The 15,744-nt window shown below is 34.4% G+C and overlaps 1 protein-coding gene across 4 annotated transcripts in view; it reads left to right on the forward strand.

Annotated features, from left to right (window-relative positions):
• LOC124369728 (battenin) overlaps window positions 1–15,744 on the forward strand; it is a 98,244-nt gene that overhangs the window by 17,247 nt on the left and 65,253 nt on the right. Inside the window, exon 1 of one of the 4 annotated variants that reach the window (XM_046827789.1) lies at window positions 10,218–10,533. The exons of the other annotated variants lie outside the window; for them this stretch is intronic. Within the exon in view, the coding sequence (XP_046683745.1) occupies window positions 10,491–10,533 (43 nt within the window). The 5' untranslated portion in view covers window positions 10,218–10,490. Of the gene's footprint in view, window positions 1–10,217; window positions 10,534–15,744 lie in introns of those variants that run through there. 4 annotated transcript variants of the gene reach the window in all.

Here is a 15,744-nt window from a genome sequence, read left to right on the forward strand (position 1 = left end):
CTAGGAGTTTCATTGTTTATTTGTGGTACATATTTCTGAATTTATATTATGATATCTTAAAGAGTATAATTGACCCATGTTTCTATGCATCTAATGATGATCACCATATGAACAAAAATTATCATGTATTGTTCACATTACCAAGAACTGAAGAACGATTGGTCGGTAAATTGTGTAAATATTAATGTTTTAGAACACACAGCGTGTTAGGGTTTAAAAACAAACGAACAGTACACATTAAATTGTATAAAACGTGTTTAGTATAAACCTGATACCTGCGCCTGCAGCTGTAGCAAAAGAAGGTAAAGAGGCTGGTCAAGCTCAAAACAAAATATTAAATAAAATATAAACATTTTAATGTGAAGTTTTCCTATGATTTCCTTGAAGATCTTATTTATAAAATCTTTACTATAACCATGAAAGTTGTTCACACGATAATAAGGTGCTTGCTGACCTCAGGACTCTGTCCCAGTGGCATTTAACATTTAAACATATTTGAGTTACTAACCCAAACATCATGAAGTTTTGCATAGCTATTAATGTTATTTCAATGCTGCTCACTATAAAACAGTTTAGTCCCATGTGGCAGATCAAGATACTACGAAACCCTCAGGATATGTATTTTTTATTGCTGCTTGTGGGGTTTCTCCACATAAAAAAACCACAACGTAGTTTTTACAGATTCATATGATCCATACATTGTAAAATAAAACCTGTTCTAGCCCTAGGATGAGAATTACAACTAAGGGTAAAGGATATCCAGATAATCTGGAAGATAATAGACTTTGGTGAAGCAAAATAGACACATACCCCTTCATCTCTTTGTGGTTTGCATCGTATTTTCTATCAGCTCTATAAATAATTGTATTATATAGAATTAAGGAGACTTGTAGATGGCCAGATTATACGTGTTGGACAGAGCAGTGGTGCTAGAGCACATTAGGGTAGATAGAAAAAAAATTGATATTTTTGGAATGCCGTAGTGTAGAAAAGTTGCCTATTGTGATAAAACTAAAAATTACATATAATAAGTAAAAATCAATTAACATCTTCCGTTTGTGCATCGTACTTAAAGTTATGAAAAAATGGAGATATTTTTGTAATTTTATTAAGTCGAGTGAAACATTTTAAATAATATCTTCTTTAACTCACCCCATCACTAATGACTTTACTACTCTTCACTTTTGCTACTGTCTGCTACAAGTTGGCACTTAGGCACTGAGTTCGACATGTTAAATTTTCAGAGAGTTGTGTCATGCTTTGTGTTATTTTTATTATTGTTTATTCTTATAACATGATGATGAATGAGTCACAAACTAAACTCACTAGGAGTATGATTGCAGACAATAGGTAGGAACCACAAATTTTCGTGATATTCCTAAACTTCCAACATATGATCTTAGATGCTGTTTTGCAGAGAGATACAATACTCGTGACAAACAACAAAAATGTTAGTTTCTCTCACGTAGCCAGTACGCTAGCCAAACAAATAAAATGTTTTTATGATAAAGCAGCCATCCTTTTGTTGTCTGACTGCAGAATTGCGAAGCTTATCAATGTGTATAATGGAGATATTTTTGTAATTTTATTAAGTCGAGTGAAACATTTTAAATAATATCTTCTTTAACTCACCCCATCACTAATGACTATGTGAAAATATGAAAGTAATATCAATGTGATGAAAATAAGCCTTTTAAAAAAATTTAGGTTATGAGACTTTAATCTTTTGACATTATAGCTTGTAATGTACAATGATGGTGAACTGTACATGCATGAAGACACTAACAATGCTTGTCAGTGTGCAATTCTGATTGAATGCTTATGTGAAAAAGCAAAGAAACTTCCTGACCTATAATTGAAGTTTATGTTCATATAGAAATTACAATTTGGGGGAAATTAGAAGTATTGATATTAGACATAACTCTTTATTAACATGATCTTAGAGAACAGCCATTCTCCTGTAGCCATTCAGTCATTACTTTCTTGAAGTGGTTTGGATGCTGTTGCTATTGTTCGGCAGCTTTTTGAAGTACAGGACTCCTTTGTCTGAGGGCTTCATTCCGTAAAGGCTTATATGGTGGTATGGCGGATTGAAGTTTATAGCATTTCTTGATTGTGGTGGTGTACGTTGTTATGGCCATGTTGTCCAGAGTTGACTGCTCGAAGGACCACATCTTGAATGTACAGGGCTACAACAGTAAGGATTTTGAGGTGTTTGAAGGGCTTTCTGCATCTTTCTTTGAGTTGCAGTCCTGCCAGACATATGATAGCTCTCTTCTGATGTTTAAGAACTCACTCAAGACTGGTGTTGGTAGTACCTACCCATACTGTGGTAACTTTGTTGGGATTCGAACAGGGCAAAATAGGCAGTCTTAGCTGTTTCTATATCACTTACATGCTTAATTGTGTGTATAACATTAATGTCTGAGCAAAGTTTTTTGAGGAGTTGGTCAACATGAGGTTTTCAGTTCAAATTTGTGTCAACTATGTTTGCAACCAAGATATTTAGTGAGAGATTTTACTTCCAAGCCAGGTAGTACAATATGCACATTTCTGTATTTGTAGTAAAATTAATTTGTACAGTTTTTTCTCTTTTAAAACTAAATCATTAGAATAGCAGTATTCTTTGGTGATGTTTAGTGTTATATTTGTGTTTCTATTGAGATAGTCTATTGATTTATTTGCTAGTGTGAGAACTGGGTCATTCGCATATATAAATGTGTGACAAGCATCTTGTAACAAGTCTGTCAGGTCGTAGGTGAGCAGCAAGAGTAGTACTTGACCCAGCACTAATTGCTGTGGCACATCTATTTGTACATCTTTGAGCTATGATTGGGCCTTTACCATGGTGTTGTTCTTTGTGTACTGGATTTATACAAGCTGCTTTCTATCACTCAAGTAGCTCTGGAACCAGTTTAATTCTGTTCCATCTATACCCATAATACTCAGCTTTTGGAGTAAGTGACTATAGTAGAGACAGTCAAAAGCTTTGCTGAAATCAAGGAACAGGCACTGTGTTCTCTTCTGACTGATCACTAATGTGTTTAGTAAGTTTTATTAAAGCCGTAGCTGTTGATCTGCCTTTTAGAAATCCATGTTATCGGATCGTTAGAAGGTCGTGATGCTGGAAATTATGCATCAGATTTTCAATCACAGTCTTTTCAATAATATTGGAGAAAGTTGAAATCAGAGATATTGGTCGGTAACAGCCAGCATCAGTTGCTGGTCTGCTTTTATATTTTGGATAGATTATTTAAATTTTAGATGATTCCTTGTTAAAGTGACTTATTTATGATATCAGTAAGAGGGCAGGTAATTAATTCTTTTTTGTAGGATTTACTAAGCTTTACTGATAGTATCGATAGATTTTTTTGGAATATCTATCGATATTAGTCTGCTTTAAATTCTGGTGAGTAGTTGGTGAAGTATGTGTTAGATTGTTTTTTAGTATTCTTTGTGCCACTGTAGCAAAGAAGTTGTTAAAGCAGTTTTTTACTTCTATTGGTTCTTGAATTGTGTTCACATGAATTTGTAGGTGTATCTGGTTATTCATGTAGTGGCTGTAGTGGCTAGCCTTTTTCTCATTATATATTACATGACAGAGGGCTTTGGACTTAGTATCTGCTCTGTCAATTTGAGCCTCTCTTTGTTCTCTTCACAGTGTTTTCAGTTTCTGGTCAGTCTTTTTTCCTGACTACTGTTTCTATCCTGACTTCTTCTCAACCTGAGCATTCTTCTCTCTCTAGTGCCTGGAGATATAGGCATTTAAGTCATGTGCATTCTCTATCCCATGATTTGGACTTTCTGGACTTTTTATTCCTTGTTGTTTTGAGAGAGCAGCTGTCATTTAAGAGTTATTGTACAATATTGTAGAAGGTGTTGTAGGCTAAGTTACTGTGTGCTGTTTGATTTACTGAGTTCAAATTTTGTTCTGCTAGGTTGGGTTTTAAATGATTTATTGATCTGTGGCTAAAGTTTCTCCTTTTTGTTTTTGCAAGAACTGCACTGTTTGTTAGAGAGTTGAAAACAGCTAGTTGCCCTGTATAATCAGAAAGGCCAGTGCGAATGACAGATGTCTGAACAAACTGAGTGTCTATGTATGTACAAATTCAGTCAGTTGGTGTTGATGTTTCAAAAGTGATTCTTGTTGGAGGTAGGGCCAGTCTAATGCACCGCCAGCGAATTTCGCTGGTGTGTAGGACTTGCACACATTAAAACCCCACCGGCTCAGGTGTCACTCCCTCTCAGGACTGATTTCTTCATTACTTCAAGAGGGTGCTTACTTAAGCAAACAGAGAGTTCAGTTGGTTGGACAACTCCGGACAGTTTTACCTTACTTCTAATTTCTTGGTTTTCAGTACCCTCTCTACATAAACAGAGATACTATTCCAAGTCTGCCTGTTAGAGAAGATTTTCAGAACAATGGTGTCTGGTGAGAGTTGCCTATGGCAATCTCGAGTCTCCTTTTTTTGTTTTCTCATCGTCTGCAGAAGAAGAACGAGTGGTTGGCATCGTCGTGCTCTGCATCCCCATAGGGACATTCCGAGCTTTCAAACTTATCCATCTTAAAAACAAGTATGCTCGAAAGTTGCAGTGACCGGTGAAGAACTGGGTGAGGTATAAATTACCTCCCCATGTTGTCGCTCCACCAATTCTCTCAGGTCTTTAATCAGACTGGCCGTCGAACGTCCTCTGCTCCGTAGCAGCCATCGTTCCTGCCAGTCCCTCATGGTGTGTTCTCGAGCCTCGTTACAAACTACCACACCATTACTTTCGTATACCCGCTTTCTTTCGAAAGCAAGCAGGTCATGTGAGGTGGCCTCCGCCACCATGAAGACGGCCAATTCAGATACATTGTGGTAAGCACTCGCTATCCTGAGTGCCCCTTTTCTATTTACTGTCACCATCTTTTACCTATAGCATATTTAACGTAGAGTGTCTGCCATATCTCGAATCTGTACAGGAGCACGGCCGATTGCGTGACCGACATGAGCAGCCGCTTACTCGCCACAGGTCTACCGATATTCTTCATAAGTTGGCTCAAAGAGGTGGTATCAACCGCTGCCTTATTTACCGCTCCATGGATACGGTCTCAGAACGTGAGCTTGGTATCAAGCGTCATGCCGAGAACCTTCACCCTGTCAATCCTCTGTTTGGTGCGAAGTACGATCTCGGTCTTCTCCGTCGCCGGAGTGAGGCCGTGCTCACTCATCAAGGCCAGCACTTGCACACACATCTTGCCAGCAAATTCACACAGCCCACCGCCAAGAGAGGTCCATAGTTTCCCCATTATTGACGGTGCCGATCAATCATGATCAAACTTTAGACAACCTCTCTAGGAAAAAAACAGATAGGAAAAAAAGGGTAAGGAGGAGAAGTGAGAGTTAAAGAACAGTTGATAGACAGAAGAGAGATTGAAAAAAAGGAAGTGAGAAGACTGTTGGAAATCTGAGAGTCGTAAATATAAGAGGTTAGCCAAAGGTGGCCAGTCAAGAACAAAGGTGTGGGGTCCCATTTAGAAAATAAACACATTAAAATCTCTTGGAAGGAGCATGTCACAAGTAAGTAGAAGTAGTGACATAATCATCTCGGGTAACCCTGTTGTCACTGTCCACGTACTCATAAAAAAATGTATGAGCCCCAGGGGGTATATCACGTACTATTTCTGTCTGGTTTTTTTTTACAGGGGGGTTTCTCCCTCATCTGCTAGTATGTTCATGGTATCATCTAGATTTGCGCCTGGTGGTTGGTAGACCCCTAGTACATGCATTACTTTTTTCTTGAGTTTTATCTGAAAGAGAGCGTTCTCAGATTAGCTCAGCTTCCTCTCCACCTTTGCTTATCCTTTTTGCATATTTTCAAGACGTTGCTTTATATATCCAGCTAAACCTCCTTTTACCTGGTTCTTCCTTGAAAACCCTCCAATAAATGAATGTCATTGAATGTTTGTGTTTTTAAGTTGCCCGGAGTTAGGCATTGGTTTTCTTGGTCTTTAACTATTACGTCATGAGATGTGCAATTGCTTAGGATGTGGGTTAGTCTATCAGTTTTGTTTGAGAGCCAGTTAATGTTTTGGTGAAAGAGTTTAATTTATTTATTATTGGTTTTACAATGCTGTAGATGCTCTTGTAGTATGATGCTTTCTTGTGGTCAATGTTTCAGACTGTTAGAGGTGCATGCTTCTGTTGTTTGTTGCCCATTTCATACCATTACGAGGTTGAGTGTGTTTTACTCGGAGATATAAACAGCCAAAGAACTCAACTCTTGACTCGGATTTAAAAATTCTTGAACTGGGAGAAACAAGTATGATAACATTAGGACATAGGTTGAGAAGTGATTGTAATATTTATATCATATGATATAGCAAAATTGTTTAATTGTATTTTATAAAAGCACATTCTATGTACATTACATACAGTGATTTGAGCTTAAAGGCAGTTGTAAGTAAAATACAGTAATTTATTGCTCTAAATTACACTCCATAAAGAACTTGTGATGTTGAAAGTTGGCTAATTATAAAAAAAAAAAAATACTAGATGAAGAACATATTTTAGGCCTTTAGAAACAAACTTTTTAAAATCTGTAGATGTAATTTTAAATTAAATAATAGAAGTAACTTTTTTATATTTTAGATGACTCTGTAAAAATAATGAATTCTGAATATAAGCTAAATCTCCGTATTTTCTATTGGTAAATAATCTAGTGGCAACCAAGCTGCTAGTTTAATTTATCTGTATATAGTGGTGATTTTGATACATTCAATTTAATTACTGAATATTACTTTAAGGTGTTTTATTAGTTCTAATATGAAAATAAAAACAAACAATCTGTCAGAATTATATGTAACATCTATCAATTTTGTGAAGTTATACAATTCAATGAGAGCTCCTTCGGTTTTTAATAGACAATTTGCAGTGCAGTACAATTAGAAGTAATGCTGTGAACAAACTGCAGGAGTATTACAATATTCTTGTTCTTTCTTTTACTATAGGTTTTTATGTAACACTGTCAGTACCATGTAACTGTAACAGTTACCATGTAACTATAATAAGGATCTTTGGTTTTATTATTCATTAACAATGTAAAGAGATCTTAATAAATAATTTTAATACTAGTGTTATCGCAAGAAACTAATCTTCTATTCTCATGCAAAGATATATCTCAATATATCCTTAGGCCTTAGTGCATTAAGCAATGGGTTATTTACCACAATCCAGGTTGGCAGTGATGTAGCTCGAACTATAGTAGAATATTATAATTGGTCAGTGAAGGACGTCTTATGTTTTGGTTGTGTGACTACTAAAATGGTGCAATCCGTTTTTGGTTGGGTTATTTTTTAATTAGATCTCAAAGTTATACCCTGAACCTTTGCGACATCTCCTGAAAACAAGAAAAAATTAAAATAATTTTGATAACTCTATGAGGAGTTATATGCATTTAAATTAATAATTTTGAGCGATCTTGTTGTTAACAGGGCAAATAAAATATGGCTCAGAATAAGGGTATACTTTTTGCAGTAAATATATGAACTATGAGCTAAGGGAATCATTTGTTTTTAAATTATAAAGGATTGAATCAAATTAAAAAACAAAATATTACTTTAAAAAATTACATGTTTTGAATGAAATATTACTCAAGGAATTAAATATTTTATAAAATAAAAAATATCCCATTCTCTCACATTATATAAATATGGAATTCAGCAAAATTTGCAAAATAAACAAAATTTAAACCTCTATTTAAATTCTTTTCTGTGTGTCTGATTTGAAATTACTGTTGTGGAGACAAATAGTTTAATTTTAACACCTACAGTTGATCATTGAATGATCTAACAAAAGTTTAGTTGTTTTTTTATTTCTTCAGGTAAGGTATCTTACCGATCTGTGATTAAAAAAGGGATTATGCCATCTTAACAGTGTCTGCTATGTTTACTGTAAAGTGACTTTAAATTTTACATCCATAAACTTACAGAAGAGGGAGTCATTACAATGACTGATGGTGATGTTTTTATAGGGCTCAATAATGGTGGTGGGGGTGCAATAAACTCAACAACCAACTCAATAAACAAGAAAGGGTTACCTCCTCTGAAATATTTTGAAACAGAGATATCTCCCTTTGTTTTAGTCCAATGGGAAAGGAGTCGGAAATGGCATCTAGGGAAAAGATGATGACTCATGTAGAAGACAGTGTTGTCATATTTAAAAATTGTTGCTAGCAGGTTTATATTATCAGGATTAAGTCAAAGTTCCATTGTTAACTATTCAAAATCCTTCTATTTTTACAGACTATTTAAATTTTGTTATAAAATAAGTAGTAAATATATAGACATTTTAAAATGAAATACAATGAATTCAGTTTTAGAGCCAACAAAATAAATTTGATTTTGTCTATTTGTGTATTACACAATGTCTGACTCCCAAAATTATTTGATAAAGTTCTGAAACAAATAATTCGTTTGAGTTGGAGTTTGACATGGTTTTGTTTTGTTCTTGGAAATATCTATGACCAAATAGTGGTAACTCATAAAATAACACTATGGAAACAAAGATATGAAAAATAACAATTATTGATCAAGTATCAAATGAAGGGCATGAATATTAAATAAAATTAGAAACAATGTAATCATAAATACATAACAAATATTTACTAATTGATTTAAGATTTTTAAGCCCTGGGTACAAATGGGTAGGCCAGTTGCTTTTGTCCTCATGCTCAATTTCTAAATGATGAGTCAGAAATAATCAGTGTTTCTTTATCAAATACAATAAAATCTAAATACAAACAATTCAAACATAGTGTTTGTTTGTATGTTTTTTTGAAATGTAAAAGATTTTTATAAAACTAAACCGATTTAAAATGTGAAAATGAAGAAGTAAAAATAAATTTAGTTTATTAAATTTTCAGAATGCACATAAAGGCAAGGATCAAAATATTTCTCTGATGCCTAAAATAGTAGGATTACAAACTATATAAGTCTTCACAAGATATTACTAGTAACTATTTGATTGGGCCTCTTACCCTCTTTGTCTAGCTGGTCTAGTGTAGATACCAAAGTAGAAAAATCGTCCAATCACTCTAATATAACACATTTATACCAAGTTCAAGCTCATTTCTTTAGTTTTTAATGGAGATATCATCTCATCAAATTATTTAAATACATTAAAAAATATAAAAAATACCATTTGATGTTTAACATCAGGCAGGTAGTAGAGCAGTGACCAGTTAAAATAAATTTTCAATTAAGTATTCATAGAAATAATTGCCTTATAGTTTGAGTTAAAATGCTCTACATTTACCCTCTAAATAAGTGCAATGTTGTTATTAAATTAAAAATAAGAAAAAAATAACTTATAATCATACTACTCCAATTTGTAATAGGCAAATTGTAATCTTTTTGTTAAGTTGTGTTTTCAGTTTATAATGGATTTCATTCCATGATTCATTCACAAGGTGGCATTTACATTTTTTTATTTTGTACCTCTCTATTTCGATATTGATCAAAAATTCTAAGTTATATAACGAACATACTCTAAAGCTTTTTCTTTTATTTCCATGAATCTGAAGAGGCAAATTAAACAAGGAATATGTCTGATTTATAAAATATGTATAAATAAGATGTTTAAAATAGTACTACTGCTCACTAATTTAATTTGATATAAAGACTGTATGTAAGCAGTACCTGATTTGGTTTTATTCGTTTTCCTGTCGTATATCACAAAATGGGTGTTGCTATTTGAAAATCTTGAGCTGACCCCTGCCCCTGCCTACATTTTGAAATAAAACATCCAACACCTAAAACACACTCGTAATAATGTAATAAAAATCTTCAAAAAGTGTGTGGTTATATTTTTATCTTTTGAAAAACACGTGAATTGCCTTATTTCAACCCCTAAAGAATTATATAAGCTTTAAACATTAAACTAATTTTATTAATAGTCTCAGTTAGGTTAATTTTAGATTTGAGTGAAATAATTGATAGTACATTGACGTGTTGATTGCCAATATTAGGGAAATATCTTGCACAGACAGAAATAACGAGTGATGATGGTCTCTGAGGCTTTTGGCCTCCATCGGTTATCGCAGTCGAGATGACACGACGGAGGTGTCCGAGCCTCATTCATAACGCAAGGACTGCAGGTGTGTAGGGGGAACGAACTCGGTGAAGGGAATAAAGGGATTGATTACAGCGGCGCCTCCTGGACTAGTATTTCCCGCCAACTCGAGTACAGATACCGAGGTCACCTGACAGATGCAGGCTTCGAGACAACCACTGCCGAGCGTGGTGAAGGCTGCTTCCACGATAACCGATAGGAGTGGCGGCTGCTAACGGCGCGTCACGCGTCACGTCGCGGTGTGGAGTGTCGTAGCGCGTGTCTCAGTGTGTGTAGTGTCAGTGTGTAGTGTCAGTGTGTACCCGTGTCAGTTTGTGAGGACAGGACCCGAGTCGTGCCGCGCCCGCAGTCCCTCCCCGTCCACAGCTGACACTGACCATGGTCGCCGAACATCCAAACCACGTCGGTTCCCGAGAAAAAGGCAAGTGACTATCAGCAAATATCACGCATGCTTGATTACGAGGCGGCCACTGCTATCCAGTGGATTTTGTTCTAGTTTTTAATTAATCTTATTAAGTTAAGTTTTGACGAGTGCGCGATAAAATAGGCTGTAGTAATTCTAGATAAAATATCTACATATTGTGTTTTAATAATCTTGACGAAATTAAAATATTACAGAAAATAAAAAGCTTTCAATGTGTATGGAATGCTTAGTTATTATCGCGTGTACGTTGTATTTTATTTAAAAATGTGAGAGCGTTTGGCGCTTAAACCATAACGTTTAAAATATGTTGTAGTAAGTTGCTGCTTTTGAAATCCAACTTTGTATTTCCAAACAACGAAATTCGAAAGGTTTTTATGTCGAATGTCACAAAAATTTGTATAACAACGAAAACATGTAAAGGAACAAAATAGTCAGGCCAGAGTGAAAACAGTTAATATCTTAGTTGTATTTGTTTGATCTTGATTTAAAAACTAAATGAATAGCCTACATCTACAAAGAGCCTATGTCAATTATCTTGGAAATAGCAAATACGGTAACAACGCATGCATAAATATTTATAATATAATCCTTAAAAGCAAGGATAAACATACATTTTTAGCAAAACAATTGTTAAACAATGCTTGTTGTGTTATTTTTGTATTTTTGTCAGCGTATTCAAAATTTGAAAATCATTAAAAACATGTATAGTTTTTACATTAGGGGTTTAGAAAGTAAAGCCCATGTGAATATTCAATTTTGACACATTTTCGCTATAAAAAATGTATACGGTTTAGTACTAAAGTAGTTTAAAACCTAAATAAGGAAAATAATTTATGTAAATCTGATAATGGCACAGTGAATGTAAGAATCACACGATAATTTTTCGACCATACGGAAATGACTTTACAATGTTAAGTAGCCTCGATTAAGTTACTTAATTTTCCTTCACATTGTAAACGCTATAGTAAACGCAGGCCCACCAGTAAAAAATGTTAGTTACGCACAACCCGCTATCTAGCAGTCTCGTGATAATATGCTTACCACCAATTACAGTGCATAATATCGACGATAGCGATTGTCGAAATGGTAGATGTACACAAAAAGTCCTTGTCCTATTATTGGCGGTACTCGTAACCCTCGTGAGCGATCGATGGAGTCGCCGAAGGGTCAGTGCGACGGTAATGCTAATGAACCGGATCCTGCCAAGAACTAGTTCTTAACCAGTAGATTCGTGGGGATAGTACCGTACTATTTGGAAGTTTCACGATTCGTTATAAACATTGTAGTCATGTGTGTTTTGTTTGGGGTTGCGGAGAATCCACCTCGAATGGAGCAATGAGTTCTGTCATTGATATTTTTAATACGAGATATAAGATTATACAAATCGTCAGGTTATCCGAGAGGGGGCAGGGTGATAGGGTACGATATAATACAAATTTAATCATAATTGGTCTATTATAAACATTTCATAATAATGAGATCATACAATCTTCTAACGCCGAAGATAAATAATTTATTTGTGTACAAGAAAAAAGTATACAATACCCAACCTTTACCTTTACCATACCCACGTTTTGGTGGGGGCGGGGGTATTTTGTTTACTTTCTGAAGCACTCTGTGCTCTTTGTAAATTTAATAATACTAAGATTTGTAAATCTCTGTTGGACCATAGAACTCATTTATTTGTTTACAGGTTTCAACTAGGTTTGACACTTCTGTACCTGTAGTAATTGACATCGATAGTGCGAGATAGATTTTAAATTCAGTATTAAACTCTGTTTTGTTACTAATACTCGTATCTGAGATACAGTCAAATGTTAAAGTGAAACATTTTCCATTTACAATATCGTTAATGGTGACATTTTAATAGTCAAAGTCAAAGTCAAAGTGTTTATTTGTCAATTAACAATTAACATTGCATGACAATGGTCAATAATTTACAATAATAATAAAAACAAAAGATAAAATAACTAAACATCTTATTTGTACATTAGATAATCTCTCTTACAGAGTAAAACTCTCCATCAATCAAAAAACACTTAAGTCTTTTTCTAAATTTGCTAACAACAGTTTCTGCTTTTATTTCCAGTGGGAGACTATTAAATAATTTGATTGCTGAAAAATATAACTGGTTTTCAAAAAATGAGGTACGGTGTTTTGGTACAGGTATACAGATGGAGTTTCTTAAGTTGTAATGAGTAGGAGAATCAGAGGTAAAAATGTGCATATTTTTCTTAAAGAAGGTTAAGGTTTCGAGTATGTATAGGCTTGGGAATGTAAGAATTTTGTTTGATCGGAAAAAAACCCCTGCATAGTAATTGTGCTAAGACGTTCTTCTTCTATATGGCAGAAAAGGTAAAAAATACTTCACCCCTTCTTGTGACACTCGATGTGCTGACAAAGAGGGAAATTGTAACGTGAAATAAGATCTAAGATATTTTGAGACAATCATCTCCGTGGTTCACAACAGTATTCCACATCTTTTGTCCCTCTAAAAGCTTTACCTTGTTTAGCAGAATACAGTGCTACGTCGTAATGCAGTGCAGCTCTGCTCTCCAATGTAACTCTTCGTTTTTTATTTGGTATTTTAGCTCCTTATCGATTGTCCACCTTTCTAGAGATTCCCCATAGATTTCCATTCACAAAAACGGAAGGTGTGGTTTGGAGGCCACTCAAGGTTAGATAATTTGTGTCAGACAAATAACACAGCCATAGTAGGAAGGGTTCATTCAAGGATTGATTTATATAGTCATTCAGTTTCTTCCATTTAACAAACAGTTCATCTATACACAAGAAGCATATTTTTTGGGGTCTAAGCCTATTATTGAACATGAATGCAGCTCGCTATGTAAAATAATACGACTTTTACTGGTTGACTGTATCTAACTTTTTTTTTAACAATAGCTCCATTCAATAACTTCTTGATAAACCAACATACTCGCATGGCAAGGTGTCTTATTTTATGAAGTTAAAATATGGTAAACATTAAGTTTTTTGATACAAGAGTACCACTTAATTAATAGCTCGTTTCGTTATTTTCCTCATTTCAAAATATTGATGAAACCTTCCTTGTGAATATTTGCAGGATTAATTGTTTTGTCGTTTGGCATCAAATCTAGGCCGAAATTATTGCATCTTTTCAGAGTGAAAGGTTTCGGTTTTAAGATGTTTCTGGTATTTTTCAGGAGTCAGCCTATCGAATGTCGGATAGAGTTTCATGTAATTACATCGCAATATTGTAAATAGTCCCTTCTCTTTTTGAGCACCTGATGCCGCTTATTTATTGCGCGGCTTTTGTAAAAATAAATTATATTCGTACGGTCTTCCAAATTTTATTTTTTGAATGTTAATTTTTTATTTTTTATTTTTATCATTCATTCCTAATCGAGGCCTTTAAAACCACACACCTAAGTTTCTTTTAACTTTAATCTTGTAGTTATGAATCGTTCTCCTGAAAAGGAAGTTCACTTGGTGCATGAATTTTAAAGTCTGAAATATGAAAGTTAAACGTTTATTCGTTGAAATTTATAGAGACATACTAGTTATAGTGCGCATATGGTACACTGTATGACTTAAAAAATAAGAGAGTTTACGGAAATATAAAAACTAGAAGATTGTTATACAAACCAAAACATCACCAGTGTCAACACAGTCATCTTATGCTTAATGTATATCATTTATTCTCACACTCTGGGGTATTGTTGCTATTTACACTATATTTTTTAAATAAGTAATAAAACCGTCGTAAAAGTTTAGTTTTTCTGTAATAAGATTATACAAAAAATGGGCACCTAATTAAAAAAGCCCGATCTGAACGACTAGCTCACTGAAAAATGTACTATTATTATTTTGGAGTTGGAAATCAAAGCCTACCTTTATTTATTTATTTATTTACCTTGCCAACAGTATCAGTTTGGTAATTTGTAACACGTATAAACTCGGGTGACCTCTCCAAAGTGGCTTGGGCCAGGACAAGGGCGACTGCCTACGGAGGAGCAGCCGGCCTTCGAGGCGTATCAAAGTCCTATCAACTGAATTTTAATGCAACTTTATTGTTCTTACCAATAGTTCAATTCCTTGACCTAATTTCGGGTAGCACAATGTCAACACTATTGTGACCTAACTCGGCGTGACATTTTCGTAGAACAAATAGTCCTGCTTTTGGGAGTTATACGTATATTTTGCAAAAAATATTTCCAATGTGTTGAATCTGCTGAATTAATAGAACCCGAATAAAATTGTTTAATTGTATGAATGTTCGTAAACTACATTTAGATTGTAAATGTCAGTAAAATACTTCAAGTAAAGAAATTAAATATGATGTTACCCATTAAAAATGTGATATATGACCTGTTTTCCAGATGTACTCAGATAATGATCGAGTATTCACTCCCTGTTTTTTTTTCTTCGATTGGATCGCGTGATCACGTATCGGATGGACTGAAACAAGTGATTGAATCGCCGTTAAACCTATTTGGTTGCGTATTGTGTATTTAGTGTAACTGATATTAACTCCTTGCGCATTGGCTAAACGGTATTAAAACCTAACCCTCGGAGTTCCCATCCTTAACCTCGTTCGCAGTTACTAAATGATATTACATCCTTATTCTTGTGGTTAGATTTTCAAGTTATCCTGTTTACTGATTGCTCCAGTTTACTGCCAAACTGTCACCTCCAGAAGTGGGTATGGGGTACCTCACAGAAAAATGAGCTCGCACTTTTTAAATATGAGGTATTTATAGTACATCTCGGTGGTTTAGGGCAAAGTTTCCCGCTCAAACCTAAAGCGTTTATTTTTTCAGAGAGAGGAGCCAAAACACCGCGCCGCACCGCGTCGTTTCTGCGCCCCTTAAATCGAGTACTATATATATATATATATATATATATATATATATATATATATATATATATATATATATATGATATGAGTGATAAATTTGTAGTGTATATAAATGGGCTAAGTGCTTGGATTATTTAGAAGTATCAGATGCACTCCATAATTTGAATTGGATTAATTTATAAACAATTTATAACAGTTCGTTAATTAAATTGATCTAAGTCGAATAAATAACAGTCGCACTCTGGAAAATCTCTCAACGTAAGATACTATTTTCACATGTAATCAAATCAGGAAATATTTATTATGTTTTCTATTTATTAGCGGAAAAACATGCTGTAGTCTTACACACTCAACATAATGTATAAAAT

The sequence above is a fragment of the Homalodisca vitripennis genome, chromosome X (genome assembly GCF_021130785.1).
Source record: "Homalodisca vitripennis isolate AUS2020 chromosome X, UT_GWSS_2.1, whole genome shotgun sequence".
Taxonomy (NCBI): domain Eukaryota; kingdom Metazoa; phylum Arthropoda; class Insecta; order Hemiptera; family Cicadellidae; genus Homalodisca; species Homalodisca vitripennis.